The following is a 19,968-nucleotide window of genomic DNA, read 5'->3' as shown; positions in this document are numbered from 1 at the left end:
TTGGGCAAACAATTTAACCTTCCTGTTTATGAGGACATCTGCAAAGATGAGAATTCTGGAACACCTTTCTCTCAAGGTTGTTTCACATTTGAAATAAGTTAATAAACATACAAGGCCCTAGCACAATGTAGCCTGGTGATAGTTGCCTTCCTTCTTTAACCATGCTAATAATATGAACTTTATAAAGTCATCCTTTGAACATAATTATATTTCTAACCCTTGTAATCAAAATGTTCAGGAATAGCTTTGTATGTCAGTTATTAAGGTTTTTTTTGTTTTGTTTTTATCCTCACCTGAGGACATCTTTCCATTTTTTGTTCAGATAGAGTGGGAGAGAGAGAGAGAGAAACATTGACGTGAAAGGGACACATCGAGTGGTGGCCACCTGCAGAGAAGGGCCTGATGGAGCTGGGGCTTAGACCTCAGGGAGCCAGCACTGCTTAGCTGGCTCTGGTGTATCAAAACAGCTGGAGGTGGAACCAGCTGCTGCTGCCAGGTAAAGAGTACCAGCTGGGGCAGCAGTGACAGGAACAGGAAGTATATGGGGAGGAGCACTCCCGCCTTGGGATTGCCCTCTGGAAGGAGTCTGTTAGGCAGATGCTAACAGAAATCAGCTGGTAAAAGAGAAATGGGGCGGGCAGGGTCCCAGCCCCAGCATCACAGGACACAGAAGGATGAATTTGGCCCTGGCTGGGTAGCTCACTTGGTTAGAGCATCTTCCTGATATGCCAAGGTTCTGGGTTCAATCCTTGGTCAGGGTACATGCAGGCATCAATGTATGGGTGGGACAACAAATCGATGTTTTTTTCTCCCTCTCTTAAAAAAAAAAGATGGGTGAATTTGGAGCTGAGGGACAAATGACAACTCAATCACTGAAACCTTTTGTGAAGTCAGTTCTCAGAAATCTTATCTCCCTTCTTCAGGTTTTCATCTTGTCTTCTTACCCTATGCTGATGATAAACGGAAGGTGCCCTTTACTGAGAAAGTGATGGCAAACCCAGAGCAGGTAGACAAGATGAAGGCTATTGTTCAGAAGCTCCGCTTCAAATATAGGTGAGTAGTGGGTCGATCACAGGCTTTCTTCTAGAATTGCCTCCTGAGTTGAAAGTTGTTTTTCTTTATATCCTCACCTGAGGATATTTTTCTATTTATCTTCAGATAGAGTGGGAGGGAGGGAGAGATAGAAAAAGGGAGAGAGCCCTGGCCGGTTGCTCAGTGGTTAGAGCATTGGCCTGCGGTCTGGAGAGACCCGGGTTTACTTCCCACTAAGAGCATGTACCTCGGTTGCATTTTGTCCCCGGCCCTGGTTGGGTTGTGTGGGTGGCAGCCACTCGATGTGTTTCTTTCATGTCGATGTTTCTCTCTCTCTCTCTCTCTCTTCCTTTTTATCCCTCCTGCTCTATCTGAATAAAAAATGGAAACTGTATAGATTTGGGTGAGGATAAAAAAAGAAAAAGGAAGAGAGAGAGAAATATCAACGTGAGAGGGACATATTGACTGGTTGCCTCCCACATGGCCCGACCAGGGCCAAGGACGAACCGCAACCGAGGTACATGCCCTTGACTGGAATCAAACCCACAACTCATTGGTTCGAGGGCCGAGGCTCTACGGTTGAGACAAACCGGCCAGGGTAAGTCTTTTTTTTTTTTAATTCTCATCCGAGGACACTTTTGCACTTATCCTCAGATAGACCAGGAAGGAGAGAGAGTGGAAGAGAGAGAGAAACATTGATGTGAAGAGACACATCGACTGGCTGCCACCCACATTACCCCAACAGGGGCTGGGGGACCTCAACCGAAGTACGCTCCCTTAGCGGGAACCGAACCCAGGACTCTCTGATCCACAGGCCAACCCTCTAACCTCTGAGCCAAACTGGCCAGGGCTGTTTTTTTTTAAATTGATTTTTAGAGAGAGAGGGAGAGAGAGATAGAACCATCAATGAGAGAGACATCAGTTGGTCACCTCCTGCATGCCCCTCACTGGGGATGTGGCCCACAACCTGGGCATGTGCCCTGATCCAGAATCAAATCAGCAACCTCCTGGTGCATGGGTCAACGCTCAACCACTGAGCCACACCGGCTGGGTTCATTTATTCATCATAAGAACCCTGTGTTAGCCTGGTTGGTGTGGCTCAGTGGTTGAGCATCTTTGAATGCCCTAAGAGGTCACAGGTTCAATTTCCAGTCAGGGCACATGCCAGGGTTGCAGGCTTGATCCCCAGTAGGGGGCATGCAAGAGGCAGCTGCATGCTGTCTCATCATTGTTTCCATCTCTGCCTCTCCCTTTCTCTCTAAAATCAATAAAGAAAAAAGTTTAAGAGAAAAAAAGAACCCTGTGTTATGCAGAGAGCAGGAACTCAAGAAAATCTCAGTGTATTGTTTGTAGATTCCAAAGAAATAACCTGGAGGACTGGCTTTGAAAGACAAGGGTTTATTAGGTCTCACGTGCTCATCAGTGGTGGCCAACCAGTGAAGTTTTCCGCCAGTTCCCATTCGGCCTGCAGACAGGACATGCCAGGGACAGCCAGCCAGAGAAATTTTTATCACAACCCAGACTTTCGCAGTACAGAGTTGTGTAGAGAACAGAAAACAAGCGCACAGGGCATGCAGGTCAGCTGTGTGAAATCAAAACGCAAGCTGTTTTCTCTGCGGTTGTTTTCAGTCCAGGCTCACATTCAGCAGCAGTTTCTCCCTTGACCAAGGAGCTGGCCAGGCTCGCCAGGTCTCAGGTCTCACCGACCGTTTACAGGTGGCCTTCACCATATTTCTACAGGGTAGGAGGGGGAGTTGTAGCTTGGGAAGGGGTCCATGTTCCCATTTGCTGTACACCCTGAAAGCTAGGTTTCATGGCCATTTTACAGATGAAGAAACAGGCTTAGAGGAGTGAGGCAGCCTGTGGAGACTCATCCAGCTGGAAGGAGCTAGGTCTTTCTGACTCGAGATTCTCTCTTTTTTATTTTTATTTTTTATTATTATTATTTTTTTATCCTCACCCGAGGACATTCTTACATTTTTTGTTCAGATAGAGTGGGAGGGAGGGAGGGAGAGAGAGAGAGAGAGAGAGAGAGAGAAACATCGACGTGAAAGGGACACATGGAGTGGTTGCCACCCGCACGACCCAACCAGGGTTGGGGACAAACTGCAACCGAGGTACATGTCCTTAGTGGGAACCAAACCCAGGTCTCTCTGGACCACAGGCCAACGCTCTAACCGCTGAGCCAAACTGGCCCGGGCTCTTTCTCTTTTTACTACCATGCTGCTATGAAGTACGGGAAGAAAATGTCTTCAGGTCCATTGTCTCCCTATTTCCCATCATCTCTCCTTCGTCTCTTCTCTATATTTACATAGTCCTGCACTTCCACTATTATCTGCCTAAAGCTTCCAGGTGGGCAGATATTATTTGCTTTTAAATTAGGTTTTGGGTCTCTAGTGTCAGACAATAAATTGAAAATTGGAGAGAGAGAAGTTAATTCAAGAGACAAGATTCTCACCCTGGACAGTGTGACTCTGTTGGATTGTCTTCCCATACACCAAAAGGTTGTGGGTTCGATTCCCAGCCAGGGTACATATCTAGGTTGTGGGTTCCATCCCTGGTCAGGGCATGTATGGGAGGCAACCAATTGATGCTTCTGTCTCACATCGATGTTTTTCTCTCATTCTCTCTTCCTCCCCTTTCTCTAAAAATCACTGAATATGTTCTTGGGTGAGGATTAAAAAATAAGAGAGCGATAAGATTCCTAACTCTTACTTGGGGCGTTTTCTCAGCTGACCTTGGACCTGCACTAACTTGGGTTTATTTAATTTTATTATTTTAAAAACATCACCGTTTTTATTTTAAAATTTATTTGTTTCCATTATTATTTTAACAGAAGTGACAGCTTTGAGAACCCGGTACTGCAGCAGCACTTCAGGAACCTGGAGGCCTTGGCTTTGGATTTGACGGAGCCTGAACAAGCAGTAGATCTGACATGTAAGAAGGCTGCGACTGCGCTGAGAACTTGTCATGGCAGGCTCTCTTTCTGAGCTCACTCTGGACAGTAATGTGGATGCATTTCCTAGCACCCTGTCAAGACTTAACCTCATTGTCCAGCCCGTCTCTGTCTGAGAGATTTTCTAGACTAGCTTAGACTGTCTGGGAACAGGCTGGTCCTGCAGTGAGAGGAGGAGCAAGTGCCAGGCTTTTGAGAACTGCCTCTGAACTAGGCCACCTCATGGCTGCATGATGGTAAAAGTTCAAAACATAATAATCTACAGTTTATTGAGTGTTTACTGTGTGCCATGCACTGTCCTATGTGCTCATTCATTCAGTCCTCATAACCGTGAGGCAGGCATGGTATTTGCCTTGGGGAATGCTCCTGGTGCCCAACCCCTCCACCTGCCTGCCCCCACACCTGAGTAGGTCTTGCAGCCCTGACCGGTGTGACTCAGTTGGTTGGAGTATTGTCCCATGCACCAGAGGTGCCAGGTTCCATTCTGTCAGGACATGTACCCAGGTTGTGGGTTTGATCCCGGGTTGGGGTGTGTGCAGGAGGCAACCAATCAATGTTCTTCACATCACTGTCTCTCTCTCTCTCCCCTTCCCTTCTTCCCTTTTTCTAAAAATCAATGTAGTTCTGGCCTCTGTTGCTCAGTTGGTTGGGCATTGTCCTGTTACCAGTTTGATTTCCAGTTAGGGCACATGCCCAAGTTGAGGGTTCCATTCCTGGTATTGGGTGTGCAGGAGGCAGCTGATCAATGTCTCACTATCACATTGATGTTTCTTTCTCTCTTCCTCTTTAAAAATCAGTGGAAAAATATCCTTGTGTGAGGATTAACAACAACAACAAAAAGATTTTGTTAGATCTGCCCCTTTTCATGTTTATAGTCTAATGCCTGCTGCCCCCACCCCCCAACAGTGCTTCAGCCTTCTGTCTTACCTGCCTTCAGTTCATACTCCACACAGCTGTTGGGGTGATCGTTCTGAAATGTGAATCTGATCCTGTTGCTGCCCTTCAGTTTCCCCACTGTTATTTTTTTTTTATTTTAAATCTTTATTGTTGTATGTATTACAGATGTTCCTCATTTTTCCCCCATTGACCCCCTCCTCCACACTCCCACCCCCCTTCCACCTTTTCCCACACTATTGTCTGTGTCCATTGGTTATGCATATAAGTTCTTTGGTTTATTTCTTTCCACCCCCCAACCCCTTTCCCTTTGAGGTTTGTCAGTCTAGCAATGAATTTGTACTTAATCCCTTCACATTTTTCACCCATTCTCCCAACCCCCCTCCCATCTGGCAACCAACAAAATGTTCTCTGTATCTATGAGAATGTTTCTGTTCTGCCTGTTCATTTTGTTTGTAGATTCCATTGTCGATAGATATGTATTCATTGCCATTTTGTTTGTTCATATATTTTATCTTTTTCTTCAAAAAGATCCTTCATCATTTCATATAATAACGGTTTGGTGGTAATGAACTCCTTTGACTTTTTCTTGTTGGTAAACTCTTTATATGGTCATCGATTCTAAATGACAGCTTTGCAGGATAGAGTTATCTTGGTTGTAGGTTCTTGTTTTTCATCACTCTGATATTTCTTGCCACTCCCTTCTGGCTTGAAAGTTTCTTTTGAGAAATCAGCCAACAGTCTTACGGGAACTCCCTTGTAGGTAACTAACTGCTTTTCTCTTGCTGCTTTTAAGATTCTTTGTCTTGAACCTTTTGCATTTTGATGATGATGTGTCTTGGTGTGGGCCTCTTGGGGTTCATCTTGTTTGGGACTCTCTGTGCTTCCTGGACTTGTATGTCTGTTTTCTTCACCAAGTTAGGAAAGTTTTCTGCCATTATTGTTTCAAACAGGTTTTCAATTTCTTGTTCTCTCTCTTCTCCTTCTGGCACCCCCAATATGTGAATGTTGGCACGCTTGAAGTTGTCCCAGAGGCTCCTTACACTGTCCTCATTTTGGGGGGTTCCTTTTTCTTTTTGCTGTCCTGATTGGGCGTTTTTTTCTTCCTTATATTCCAAATCAATGGTTTGCTTTTTGGATTTACATACTCTACTATTGAATCTGTGTAAATTATTCTTTATTTCAGTTAATGCCTCCTTCATTTCTGACTGTGCATCCATCATTTCTGACTGGTCCTTTTTTATGCTCTTGAGGTCCTCACTAAGTTCACTGAGCATCTTTATAAGCAGTATTTTGAACTCAGCATCTGTTAGGTTGCTTATCTCCATTTCGCTTAGTTCTTTTCTTGGGGTTCTGTTCTGTTCTTTCATTTGGGACCTGTTTCTTTGTCTCCTCATTTTGGTACCTCTCTGTGTTTTTTCTGTGTATTACTTAACGAGGGGTATGGGGCTGTCTGAGACCAGATGATACTTGTTTGAAAGAATTTAGGAAAACCTGAAGCAGGATCCAAGACAGGCCAATCCTATGGTTAAGCAACTGGCAACAGCTTGGGTGGGCCTGAAAGTTGGATGGGGCGGGGTTTCAGGGAATCACCAGGGCGGGGCTCCCAGTGTGAGCCAGGTTGCTGGAGTCCCAGATATGGTGACTCTGTGCCGCCCCAGGGAAGGGCTCACCAAAGGAACAAGTCTGTCCCGGAGAAGGCCCCCTCTCCAGCCCTCGCTCCAATGCCAAACAGCTCAGTTCTTCCCTGTATGTCTCTGGTGCCCCTCCAGCTACTTCCCCTCCAAGCTTAGAGGGAGCGAGTCCGATATGTCCGTGCTTGGGCCCTTTAAGAGGAGCTGCCTGGGCTCCAGCCGCCTCAGCCTCCCTGAGCCTCAGTTCCTGCTGGTTTTTCCAGCCAGAAGTTATGGGGACTTCTTTTCCTGGCACTGGAACCGCGGGGCATCTGGTGTGGGACAGGGACCCCTCACTCCTCAGGAAGGACTTTCCCGGCCTGGGTGTCCTCCTGATTTTTATCCGTCACACGTGGGTGTGGGACCAGCCCGTCGTGCCTCCTCCCCTCCTATCAGTCTCGATGCAGCTGCTTTAATTCCGTAGTCATAGGACTTCCATTCAGCTTGATTTCAGGTGGTTTTGAACGATGGTTGTTCTGTAGTTTAGTTGTAACTTTGGTGTGGTTGTGAGAGGACGCGATACCACATTTACCTACCCACCATCTTGACCAAAAGTCCTTCCCCACTGTTCTTATGATGAGGTTTCTGTGTGACCTGACTGTGCTTGCCTTTCTGGCCTCCTTAATGATTCTGTCCTGTCTTTAAGCTGTATACTGCCTGCTGTTTCTTACCCCTGTGCCTTTTCCTGCTTGGAATAGTATCAGCCTGAGGAAGATCAATCAGCTTTCCAGAGTCTTTCCCCAGGTTCTGTCCTGTACAGTCTCTTCATTCATGGCTTTGCCCAGCTGTATTGCATCTATGTTGTTTTGTTTTGGGTTTTTTTTTTTTTTTTTTGGGTACGTGCCCCTAGCAGGAACCGAACCCAGGACTCCCTGGTCCATAGGCTGATGCTCAATCGCTGAGCCAAACTGGCCAGGGCTATTGCATCTGTTTTTACCACCTCCTTATCCTGACTCAACTGTAAGCCCGGGCCTAAACTTGTTTGAATCTCCAGAGTCCAGCCCAGTTCTCAACTCAATCACTTCCCAGCTGTTTGACCTCAGATAGGTCATTTAGCCTCTGTTTTCCTCAAAACAGGGAGACAAATTTTCTGACCCCAGAGGTTAACAAGCATTTAAAGGGTAGTCATTTTTTTTTTTATCATCACCTGAGGACATTTTTCCATTTTTTTGTTCAGATAGAGTGGGAGGGAGAGAGAGCAAGAGAGAGAGAGAGAAAGAAACATCGATGTGAAAGGGACACATCGAGTGCCTGCCACCCGCACAACCTAACCAGGGCCGGGGACAAACTGCAACCGAGGTTCGTGCCCTTAGCAGGAACCGAACCTGGGTCTCTCTGGACCTCAGGCTGACGCTCTTAACCGCTGAGCCAAACTGGCCAGGGCTAGAGGTTAACAAGCATTTAGAAGGGTGCCTGAGTATTGCAAGTCCCCATTAAATGTAGTTGTTAGAATGTACTTGGTAAATGTCAGATAAAATTTATTGAATGTTTTCATGGCCAGGTCAGCTGCATGCTTGTGAACCCTTCCTTCCCCGACCTCCCCCAACCCCATTAGGTGCTTACAGGAAGCCATGATTTGTGCAGCTTGGCAGGCCACTTTTCCTGTTTTGATTTCCTAGTGCCCAAGGTTGAAGCAATGGATGGAAGACTGGGCTCCCTCGTAGATGAGTTTAAGGAGCTTGTATACCCACCAGATTACAATCCTGAGGGAAAAGTTTCGAAGCGAAAACAAGGTGAGAGTTGGGTGTGGAAGTCCAGTGGGTTATTTCCAAATGTTGTCTTTATGGTCTTACCACAGAGGATAACAACTCTTCTGTATCTATACAAACCTACATATTTACATAATACAAATACATATTTTAGCATAAATGGGGTAGTATTCACATTGTGTCTAGTTTATTGTGTTACTCAGCTGTTTATGTTGGACAGTTACTTATATCTACACATACATATCAGCATCATTAAAAAAAATGAGGCTACAGAGTACTTCATTGGATAGATGTGCTGGTTGATTCAACCAGACCTTTACTGATGGATATGCTGCAGTGAACATGGACCACCGTCATGTGTACTTGTATGAGCAGATCCATAGGATCAGTTCTTAACACTGGAATTACTGGGTCAAGGTGTAAACATTTCAAGTTCTGATAAGGATGGCCAGTTTGCCTCTGAAAAAGTGATACAAATGTATACCCTCTCCAAGAAGGGATGGGTGTGTTTCCTTATCTCTCACCAATTCTGGACTTTATATACTACTTTTTAAATTTTTCACAAAAAATAAGAAGGAAAATTATATCCTGTTTTGATTTGTGATCAAATAAACAGTGAAATGTAATTTTCTTGGACCATTTTTTTTTTTTTTTTTTGCCCCTGTGAACTTCCAGTTTTTAGTCTTAACCCTTTTTTTCTATTGGACTGTCCTTTTCCTTACCACTGTATCCAAACTACTGTACCACGAGTGACTCTGTTTTCAGGACAGCCCTTTGAGTTCTCACCATTTGGGAATAGTTCTGGCTTAGGCTGTAACCCTTTTGGCCATCTTTGGTAAGTAAAGCCAGATTTGGGCCTCGCCTGCCTGAGACCACCGAGGGCAGTGGAGCTGTGCGAGTGTAGGTGTGGCCATGGGGCTTCACCCTCTGCATCAGAAGCGACTCTAGTGCCCATGTGAACATCGCTCTTCTGTGCATGCTCCAGTGATGTACTTGTTTACCTTGCTCAGCTGACACATTCTGTTACCTAGCATGGTGCCTTGGTACTTACTTGGTGCTCTGTAAATGCTTTTGGAAGGCCGGAGGGAAGGAATGAATGGCTTGCTCATTTAGAGTGGGCAGCAGACTACTCTTAATTCCCTCCTGGGTTGATAGTTTTGATTTTATGTTTAAATGAAGCTGCCTTATCAAGACACCTATCTTTCCCATGGTGTTCTAAGTGGGCATCACAGCTTTATAGAGAATGGCTGGCTGCAGCCCAGATCATGAGGGTCCTCTGCAGTGTAGCTGGGATGCCACTGGTAGCATTTCCAATCACTCCCTCCTGACCTTTTTCCCCAGATGAAAGTTCTGTAAGCAAAAGGCCCAAGATGGAGTTATCCAAGGAGGAACTGAAGGCCCATGTCAGCAAGGGGACGCTGGGTAAGCTCACTGTGCCCATGCTAAAGGAAGCCTGCAGGGTGTGTGGACTGAAGGGAGGGATGAGGAAGCAGGAGCTGCTGGATGTACTCACCAAACACTTCCAGGACTGACCAGAGCCTGTCCCCCTAGCAACCCTTCCACCCTGTAGCCATGCTGCCTGGTTTTCTCAAGTTAAAAAATATTCCTCCTGAGCCAGGAAGTCTGCCTGACAGAAGCCAGAACTTTATACTTATGAGACTTTCTGTTGCCATGGAGACAGAGTAGTCCTCCCACTTTGTTGTGCCTTATTCTACTGTCTGAATAAAGAGCCCTAATTTTGTACTATATACTGTTTAGTGTGAAAGAATGTCTGTCTTGCATCTAAAGATCACTTGTTATTGGCTATTAGCTTAATTTTCTCTACCACTTGGAATACACATCATCACAATGGGAACAAAATGAATACCAATGAAGGTAGAAGAGAATGTGATTTTTTTTTTTTTTTCATTTATCTTCAGATAGAGCAGGAAGGAGAGAGGGAGGAAGAGAGAGAGAGAAACACATTGATGTGAGAGAGACACATCGACTAGTTGCCACCCACACGACCCCAACCGGGGCTGGGACAAACCACAACTAAGGTACGTGCCCTTAGTGGGAACTGAACCCAGGTCTCTCTGGTCCGCAGGCCGATGCTGTAACTGCTGAGCCAAACCGGCCAGGGCAGAGAATGTGATGATTAAAAACAGGTGAACAGCCCTGGCCAGTTTGGCTCAGTGGTCGGAGCATCGGCCTGTGATCTAGAGTCCTGGGTTTGGTTCCCACTAGGGTCATGTACCAAAAAAAAAAAAAAAAAAGATTGGGTGAACATACTTCAGGGATGACAAGCCCTAGCAAGATCCTGCCCGCTCACCTTTTTTCCTTTAATTGTCATATTAAGATCTAAAGATCAGCCTGGCTGGTGTGGCTCAGTGGTTGAGCCTCAACCCATGCAGCAAGAGGTCGCCGGTTCAATTCCTGGTCAGGACACATGGCCAAGTTGTGGGTCAAATCCCCAATGGGGGGCATGCCGGAGGCGGCCAGTCGATGTTCTCTCTCATCCATGTTTTTGTCTCTCCCTCTCCCTTCCTCTAAAATCAATAAAGAAAAAAAAAGATATAAAGATCAGATTTCAGAGGCAATAAGAATGTAACATTTCTAATACTGGTACCATTTGCTTCATGAGTAATTATCACCCCTCAGACACTCAAGTATATGAAGACAGTTTCTATTGCCCTGAGAATTTGGGTTCCAGTTCAGTTATTCCTCTTATTTTTCAGGGGAGCAGGAGGAAATTCAAGATGAGGAGAGGTCCTAGTACTAGAAGTGGAAAAGGAGTTGAGTCATTTTCTTCCTCCCCATCTCCTCCGTCCTCCCTGTCCCTTCCCTGCTTTTTCTGCTACTGCTTTTGAAGAATTGGCTTGAGAGAAGGAAGGAAGACATCTGGAAGGATTTGTGTCCTCTGAGGATGGCTTGAGATTCAGGGTTTGTAGGTCCTGTGTCCTTTATAGGACTAGAATGAGCGTCTCATGACCTAACTTCTAGCTTTCTACTGAGACCTCTTTCTAGCTTTCTAGTTTTCAAATATGAAAACACTAAGCAAAGATAGAACATGGTGAAGCAGACACAGGACATGCAGTAGAGGTCATTAGGAGCAGGGAAGAACCACAGGGGTTTTTTAGGTGATTGCAAATTGACACCCTGCCCTTTGAAGGCTTACAGTAGAGCAGTAGGAACTGAACTAACACTCCAGGCACCAGGAATGAAGATCCCAGGAGCCCCTACCCCACCCCACTTCTTAGGGCTCTAGTGGGTAAGCCTGTTTCCATTTAGGTGAAGATTGGGTTTCTTATTTCCCTCTGCCCCCAAATTATTTCAGTCTTTTAGAGTATGACTACAAAGACACAACATGTAACAAAAAAGTACAAGTAGTAAGTACCTCCAACTGCACCACCCACAAATATAAAATGGCTGGGGTAAGAGGAGGGTGTGTATAAACACTGAAGCAAGCTGGGGGAAGACTGGCCCAGCAGGCACAGAATAGCCTTTAACAGGACAGGGTGGTTTCCAGGTTCGACAGGTACGCTTCTTGCTGGAGTGGGCACATGGGCCCAGGCTGGCAAAGAGGAAACCAAATATAATCTAGCTTCATTAATCTGACCATCACAAGACTCAGTTATTTGTACTTTGTAAGAAAATGAGGTATCAGGCTCTCATGGCACTTCCTCCTTAGATAAAAAGTAGATGAGACAGGTAAGTGGGCAGTGGTTTCAGTCACCAATACCAATCCCCCCTCCCTTGCCAGTATGTCCCAAGGGCTACTAGGAGCCCTAATTCTCCAACTGGTTTTCAACTTAGGGGTGGCTTTGCTACCTGGGAACATTCGGCAATGTCCAGAGGGAGGGGTTAAGATTAACAGTGACATCTAGTGGCTAAAGGCCAGGGATGCCGCTAAACACTACAACATTCAGGCAGCCCTCTACCACAAGGGTTCTTCAGCCCGAAATGTCAAGAGTGCTGAGGTTGAGAAACCCTGTTCTAGATAGAGTGATAGCAACACCTCAGTGACTAAGTCTGTACAAGACATTTTGAACTACCATAAACCATCTGGTACTGATGGCTTTTGCACAGCTTCTTGGTGGCAAGTTTAAGAAGCTAAAACCGCCCTGGCCGGTTTGGCTCAGCGGTTGGAGCGTCGGCCTGCGGTACAGAGAGACCCGGGTTCAGTTCCCGCTAAGGGCACGTACCTCGGTTGCAGTTTGTCCCCGGCCCTGGTTGGTTGTGAGGGTGGCAGCCACTTGATGTGTCCCTTCACATCGATGTTTCTCTCTCTCTCTCTTCCTCTCTCTCCCTCCCACTCTATCAGAACAAAAAAATGGAAAAATGTCCTCGGGTGAGGATTAAAAAAAAAAAAAAAAAAAAGAAGCTAAAACCATTCTAATAATGCTAGGCAGTTCTTCAAGTATTAGCTGGATACCTACCAAGAATCACACTTTCTTTAAATTGGAGTATGAATATATTTCTTTACTAGGACTCACAAGACTGACACATTAGCACTGTCCTTCTGATGTGATCAAGAATACATACATCTGACCCACATCGTGGCAGGAAACAGGTAAGGGCTCTCAGAGCTGGTACCAAGTGTCCACTGAAGAAATCTCTTCACCAGAGAGATGTTTCCTTGGACTCCACCACCTCTGTTGTAGCTTCCAGGTCTCCAAGCTTGCCCAGAATCCTTCATTCCAGCACCAGTTCACCTTATTTTCTCCTGCCACTCCAGACTCTTTCAAGACCTAGGTCAACTGCCCCATCTCACTAGCCCAGGCCACTTCAGGAATCCTGCAGCACACATCTCTTCAGTATGCTGCTGTCTTGCCACCCTCAGGGACACATCTGAGAGTTGTGGGGAACGGTCATAACATCCTGTTACCAAAAGCAAATGGTTAGGGATACATTAACAAATGACATTTGGGCATACAACCACCTCACAGAATACATGCTTCCTCCCCAAATGATATGTAACACCCTAGAGAGCAAAGGAACCCCTAGATCATTTAAACATGTATGGAATGGTTCTGTAGCCAGGCACAAGGGAAATCAAGGTGGGGTTGTTTACTTCACTATGCCCTGCACACAGAAAGGAGTTAGTGCCCGAAAGCTGGAACCAGATCTCTATCCTGGCTCTTCCCTGCCTTTGAATGGTGTCACCACTTTGCTTCCACTTGTTCTGGGTCTTAGTTCATTTTTCTAAAGGGAGGAAAGATTTAAGGCAGGGGTGGGATGGGGGTTGAAATGATGACCTAGAAAACAAAACAAAAATAATACAAAAGTGTAAAAACCAGATTTACTACTACAATATTTTATAACAATAGAAGGTAGCTGGAAATACTACATGCTAACACAGACAATATGATACACAACCCCAGGGGGAGGAGTCAGTGGGAGAGTGTGGCAGAGACCACTGGTTTAGACTAAGAGCCTTTCAATGGACTGCTGAATGGACTGGATCTGCTGCTTCAGCTGTGAGCCTTCTTTGATGGTGACAGAACAGGCAATGACAGGCCTTGAGACCCCACAGGCCCGCCCCAGTGCCTGCTTGGAGCGCACAAACACGTAGGGCACATTCTTGTCTTCACACAGCAGCGGGAGGTGCAGGATGATCTCCAGAGGCTCTGCGTCTGCAGCCATCACAATGAACTCAGAGATGCCTCTGTTGAGGGTTTTGGTGGCTGTGGAGAGAAGGACATGAGGCCAATAGATGATGTGGGATTTGGGCAGGGAAGCTGCAATGAAGCAATTTCCAAGGAAAAGAAACACAGGTGCAAGAAAATGGGCAAAAATCCCAGGCACAAGCAATTTTCTGTGTCCTGTAGCGGCCTTGGGAAGTGATAAGGGATTTAATCACCAATGGGCCATCCTCAATGCCTTCCTCAAACCCTCCATCAAACCCATCAGTTCTGCCAGAGCACATCCTGAATCTTTCCTCTCCTCTGTACCACCTGTCCAAGTCACCACCATCTCTTGCCTGGTTGACTGGAACAGCTTTCACATAAGCCCCACCAGCATGAAGCAGTGTACTGCAACACGTCTCAAACTCTGATCTGTGATGGTTTTACCACCCCAACTTGCCACAAGCAATACTTCTGGCAAGCTCACACCACATGCAACTGACAAGGAGGCACAACGCCACACAGTATCGCTCAAGTGCTTATTCCTGACCGTTTATCTGTGGCCTAGCGCTGGCCCACAGACCACACTCTGCATTACTGCTGGAGTACCAGACAAGGGCACAGGCTCTAGTGCCACACTGCCCAAATTCAAATTCTGGCTCTCGTTAGAAGGTAAGTATGACAAAATGTTAACAATTGGTGGATCTAAAAATATCATCTAATGCCAAAATGCTGTTCTTAAGTCCTCACATTGGTCCCAATCAAGAGTATCTGGGGAGAAAAAAAAGAGTATCTGGCCCTCTCCATACTGGAAACCTAGACCAGGGACTCCCGGCAGAGACAGGTGCCTTCAACAACCTCCCTGGAACACCCTGGACGCTTTACCCTCATTGGCTCCTTTCCGAAGCTGCTTGTAGTTACATGACTGCTGAACAAGGTCCAATAGTTTTTTGGTGAGGTGGGCATCTGCAAGAGGGTAGGCCTTTGGATTTACATCAGCCTCAGTCTATGGGGAGGAAAAATCAAAGCGTCAGTGAAACTGAACCAGTAGTTGTTCCAGACAAATCACAAAATAATGGACAACCGAGACACACTGGTCAGCCTCCCTGCTCCCTTACCCCAGAACACACACTTAATAAATGACACTGGCCCACACACTTTCTCAAGTTAGAAAAACTAAATTAGGATTGAAAAAAAAAAAAGGGTTAGCAATTACACACTCCAATAAAGATCATATACTTTTACTGAATCAAAATAAGGTAGAAATGTATAGAAATGCCACACAGTTTTCTCTCCACTCTCCATGCAGCATTCGAATCTCCCTTTGTCTTCAGTAAGAACTTTGGTTACCAAAACATCAAATTATTTTCTCATTTATTCAACCCTGTATCATAGAAAATAATTTCAGAATTGCTATCTATACCAATACTGCCTCTACCAACAACATACTCACTAAGGTCAAAATTTCTTTTTGCTCTTAGAATATATCTGACTAAAGTTGTTCAGTCAGAGTACTATATTAAAAATTATTTAAATTAAAGGTTTCCTTATGGTTATCAATTTGATAGACAATTAGGGTTCATTTGTATTCAGTTTTCTTTTTTAAAAATCCTCACCCAAGGATATTTTTCTATTGATTTTTACATAGAGTGGAAGGAGGGAGAGAGAGAGAAACATTGATGTGCGAGATACATCAACTGGTTGCCTCCCTGAAATGACCCGACCTGGGCCAGGTATTGAACCTGCAACCAAAGTACATGCCCTTGACCGGGAATCAAACCCACAATTCTTTGGTACGTGGGCCAACACTCTAATTGCTGAGCCAAACGGCTAGGGTTCAGTTTGCTTTAAAAAAAATTCTTTTAAATTTTATTTTTCAAATATATAAAACATCTAATGTTTCCAAAGTCAAAGCCATGCTAGTGAATCAACAGTGTTTTTGAAAACTGGTAAATAGAATAGTATCTATCCTGTCTTTTCTATATAAACCATATCACCATGCAACCAAACGGCAGATGAGAAGTTTCTCTTGTATCATTATCCTACTTATAAAGAAGGAATTGATATAGTCACCTCCTTACAACCCATATTAATTAATCAACCCAGATAAATTAATTAACAGATCCAGACACTGATTAACAGCTACCAACACTACAAAAGATAACATGTGCTTATTGCCCGTTTTGTTTTTTTTTTAATCCTCACCCGAGGACATTTTTCCATTTTTTGTTCAGATAGAGTGGGAGGGAGGGAGAAGAAGAGAGAGAGAGAGAGAAACATCGATGTGAAAGGGACACATCGAGTGGCTGCCACCCGCCTGACCCAACCAGGGCTGGGGACAAACTGCAACCGAGGTACGTGCCCTTAGCAGGAACCGAACCCGGGTCTCCCTGGACAGAGGGCCAATGCTCTAATCACTGAGCCAAACAGCCAGGGCTGTTTTTTGACTTTTAGGGAGGGAGGGAGGGGGAGAGGAGGTGAGAGGAAGAGAGGAAGAGAGACACAGATGTTAGAGACACATTGATTGGTTGCCTCCCTCAGGATTGGGGATTGAACCTGCAACCCAGGTATGTGCCCTTGACTGGGAATGAACTTGTGACCCCTCGGCCAGCAGGCTGATGCTCTAACCGCTAAGCCAAACTGGCCAGGGCAATAAATAAAAATTTTAAAAATAGGCTTAATTTAAAAAGGAATTGTTTTAGCTGTTCACTACTCAGTTTTTTCTATTTCTTCTTGAATTGGTTTTGATAATTATATATTTATAGGCATTTGTTTAACCTGAAATTATGTTTATAGTTATCAAATTGTGCTCAATACCCTTCTTCTTCTTTTTTGTTAAACCTCACCAGAGGATATTTTTCCAATTGATTTTCAGATAGAGCGGAAGGGAGGGAGGCAGAGAAACATTGATGTGAAAAAGACACATTGATTGGCTGCCTCATGCATGATCCCAACTTCAAGCCCAACAAGGATCAACCTGCAACCCAGGTACATGCCCTTGACTGGGAATGGAATCTAAGACCCTTTGGTCTGCAGGCCGGCTCTAAACCAGCCAGAGCAATATCCTTTCTTTTTAATGTCTGCAGATTATATCTCCTTTATGCTGTTAATTCCTTATGTTGCGCCTTTATGCTTATTTTCTTGATTAATTTCACTGAAGGGGATTTTTCAAAGAACTGTCTTCTGATTTGTCCATCCTCTATCATTAGAATCTGTTTTCTATTCCAGCAATATCTGCTTTCTTTCCCCTTCTATTTTCCTTGGTGCTATTTTGTCCTCTTGTTCTTTTCCTCTTTTTTTTTAGTTCTTTTTCTCCCAACATAAGCATTTTATTTTATTGATTTTTAAAGAGAGAGAGGAAGGGGGAGAGAAACATTGATTTGTTGTTTTCATGCATTCATTGGTTGATTCTAGCATATCAGGGGACCAGGCTCTAACAAACTGAACTACCCAGCCAGGGCTGTATCTTCTTTCCAAACACTTTGTTACAGATTCCTAATTTGTTTGGGAGAACATGGCCTGTGTCTGTATTTTTATCAATCTTTCAAAATTTGTTGAACTTGCATTATGATCCAGTAGGTAGCCATCTTCATAAATGTTCCTTGCTTGAAAAGTGTCTTCTAGCCCTGGGCGGTTTAGCTCAGCGGTTACAGCATGGGCTGCGGTCCAGAGAGACCCGGGTTCAGTTCCTGCTAAGGGCACGTACCTCGGTTGCAGTTTGTCCCCAGCCCTTTCATGTTGATGTTTCTCTCTCTTTCTCTCCCTCCCACTCTATCTGAACAAAAAATGGAAAAAAAAACAAAAACCCAATAAAGATAAGTTAAAAAAAAAAAAAGTGTCTTCTATACTTATCAGATGCAATATTTACTAGTTACTATGACCACTAGATCAAGTTTACTCATAGTGTTGCTAACATCCTCTATTTCATACTGATGTTTTGGCTTCATAATCTAACAATTACATACTTAAATGCTGTATGATTGCGTATTTGTCTTTTCCTCTTGTAACTGTCATTTTCAAATTTGTCCCGTATTTTCTGGCCACTCTATATCTTTACAGATCATTTCTTTCTCATGTTCATATAGGCTACAGTACACTTTGAATTGGCATATCTTTTCTATTCTTTTTACTTTAATCTGTCTTTCAACTGGAGCATTTAGTCCCTTAACTATTGATTGGGTAAATTAAGTAAACACTGAGGTTCAAATGTTCTTTCTTTTTGTGCCTTATATTGGTCCCACATGTTGTTTATTTTTCTTTCTTTTCTTCCTTTGGGTTAATTTTTTTTTCTTCACTCTTTTCCCCTCTACTAGAGTTAAATATTTTTACTCTTTTGGTGGCTACCTGAGAAATGACATTTGTCAAAATCTAATTCTCACCAACAAACATCACCTCCTAAACAATAAACGACCCAACAACATTTGAATTCCAATCACTCCTCAAAGTTACTTTTTAAAATGTCAGATATTCCCATGGTGGTTTCCAACAACCTATCTCTGGAAGGAAGTATTCTCAACTCTCAATAAACATCAAGGGCAAAAAATGGGGAGCCTGAACAACCATTAAAAAGCAATCACCTTACTGTTTTAATGTCAGTCAACAGCAAAAAGTCAGCTCAACTTTAAAAACAAACTACCTATCTTATAAATAGCAAATGAAATTTCTTAGTGTATTTTTCCATCTTTTACTTTTTAAAAAGGGTTAACTAAACAAGTGAATTAAATCATACCACTAACTAGCTTTAACCACTAGCTCCATCAATTTGGTCTCCTGTACACCACATAGCCCCCAAATTCGAACTGCACACGGTACTACCAGGACCTCTGATTTCTGAGCCTACAGCTTCGCAGGAGCCTTTACTGTAGTCCAAACTGGGGTTCCAGAATCCTCCACATTCCCCACACCCCCCAACGCCAAAGGCTCCTTTAGTCCCTGGCACGTGTAACTCGCGTTGAGCACTAGGCGCAGATCCACAGAGCTCTCCTCCTGAACATCAGCAATGGAAAGTGGGATAGGGGAGGTTGATCCGAATCCAGGGTTACACAACATCCTCCAGCGATCCCCACCCCTCCAAATAAAAAAGACGGAGCAAAGTTTTCTTATTCAACTTTCTACTCTCTCCCACGTGGGTTGGTCTCTATCTCCCAGGTCGGACCATGCCCTCTCCGTTCACCAGGGAACTTCGGCTGCGCGCACAGACTGCTGCAGCTCCGACCACAACAGTCGGGACCCTAAGGCTTCCGGGGCTCTAAGCTCCAGCGGGGCTGTTGGGACCGCGCAGCTGCGAGTTCAGACTCGGGCCCGGGAGGGCCACACTACGTAGCTACCGCAACTCTAAGCCCAGGCCTGGGGTCGAAACATCGCACGTGTTAAGGCCCTTCAGGCTGGTGAGCGAACCGAACCCCCGAGTCTCCGGCTTCCCGGTCCTTCTACCAGGAGCACGCACTCACCATAGCTGCGGTTCCGCGGTCTCACTTCTCAAGAAGCGCCGCCGACGTCAGAGAAGCAGCGCTCCACTCTGCCGGCAGGTCGCACGGAAGTAGAAATGGCCGCGCGTGCGGCAGGAAGCGGAAGTGATGTCACTGAGAGTGGGCGGGCCTGGTCAGCTAAAGAGCCACAGGAAGGGACGCGGGGAATGGCCTCAATCCTGAGCGTGGGGTGTCAATTTACTGTTTTTATCATCATTATACTGCACATTATTGGTAGAAACGAGTTAAACTTGAAAGAAAAAAATACACCAAAACCAAGAGTTTCAATGGTGTCATTATTTCATTGCCGGTTTATGTTTCAGCATATGCTAGTGTTCAAAATCATCTTTTTGACTCATCACTGGAGAAAGGTATGGAGGTGATAAGTAATTCTAAATGTTATCCTTCATATTCAGATATTCGTGTGAAAATTTCTGATAGGGAATGGAGTCCACCAGAAATGGAATCAATTGAGTAGGGAATTCAGGAAGGAGCAGGTTTGGGGATGGGGGTTGAATTGCTGTCGGGTTGAGTTTGGAGATGTCCTAGGACACCCATTTTTTTCTGGCCAGCAAACTGTTATTTTCACTATGCTTCTCCAACTCTCCATTATTTAAGGCTAGACTCATG

General features: G+C 44.8%; 2 protein-coding genes across 3 annotated transcripts in view; one reads left to right on the top strand and one right to left on the bottom strand.

Annotated features, from left to right (window-relative positions):
- XRCC6 (X-ray repair cross complementing 6) overlaps positions 1 to 12,856 on the top strand; it is a 38,505-nt gene extending 25,649 nt beyond the window's left edge. Inside the window, exons 10-14 of one of the 2 annotated variants that reach the window (XM_036251294.1) lie at positions 924 to 1,053; positions 3,869 to 3,969; positions 8,175 to 8,288; positions 9,606 to 9,686; positions 12,733 to 12,856. In XM_036251294.1, coding sequence (XP_036107187.1) covers positions 924 to 1,053; positions 3,869 to 3,969; positions 8,175 to 8,288; positions 9,606 to 9,686; positions 12,733 to 12,755 — 449 coding nt within the window. In that variant the 3' untranslated portion in view covers positions 12,756 to 12,856. Of the gene's footprint in view, positions 1 to 923; positions 1,054 to 3,868; positions 3,970 to 8,174; positions 8,289 to 9,605; positions 10,013 to 12,732 lie in introns of those variants that run through there. The other variant, XM_036251293.1, reaches the window with a different exon arrangement.
- A 684-nt stretch (positions 12,857 to 13,540) lies between these two features.
- Positions 13,541 to 19,432, bottom strand: SNU13 (small nuclear ribonucleoprotein 13). The gene is made up of 3 exons (XM_036251295.1): positions 19,321 to 19,432; positions 14,756 to 14,876; positions 13,541 to 13,930 (listed from the first exon to the last, which is right to left on the bottom strand). Exons 1-3 carry the CDS (start codon positions 19,321 to 19,323, stop codon positions 13,668 to 13,670), a joined length of 387 nt encoding a protein of 128 aa, XP_036107188.1. The 5' UTR covers positions 19,324 to 19,432; the 3' UTR covers positions 13,541 to 13,667.
- Between the last annotated feature and the right edge of the window lie 536 nt (positions 19,433 to 19,968).

The sequence above is a fragment of the Molossus molossus genome, unplaced genomic scaffold (genome assembly GCF_014108415.1).
Source record: "Molossus molossus isolate mMolMol1 unplaced genomic scaffold, mMolMol1.p scaffold_m16_p_10, whole genome shotgun sequence".
NCBI classification, from domain to species: Eukaryota; Metazoa; Chordata; class Mammalia; order Chiroptera; family Molossidae; genus Molossus; species Molossus molossus.
Note: the sequence above shows the minus strand (reverse complement) of the source record. Positions and strands in the feature narration are given on the sequence as shown.

What these genes read in the sequence shown, in the direction of transcription:
- SNU13 (XM_036251295.1), bottom strand. An exon ending in TCGGAAAGGAGCCAATGAGG is followed by an intron (nt 13,931 to 14,755) that starts GTAAAGCGTCCA and finishes TTCTCTCCACAG; the next exon opens with CCACCAAAACCCTCAACAGA.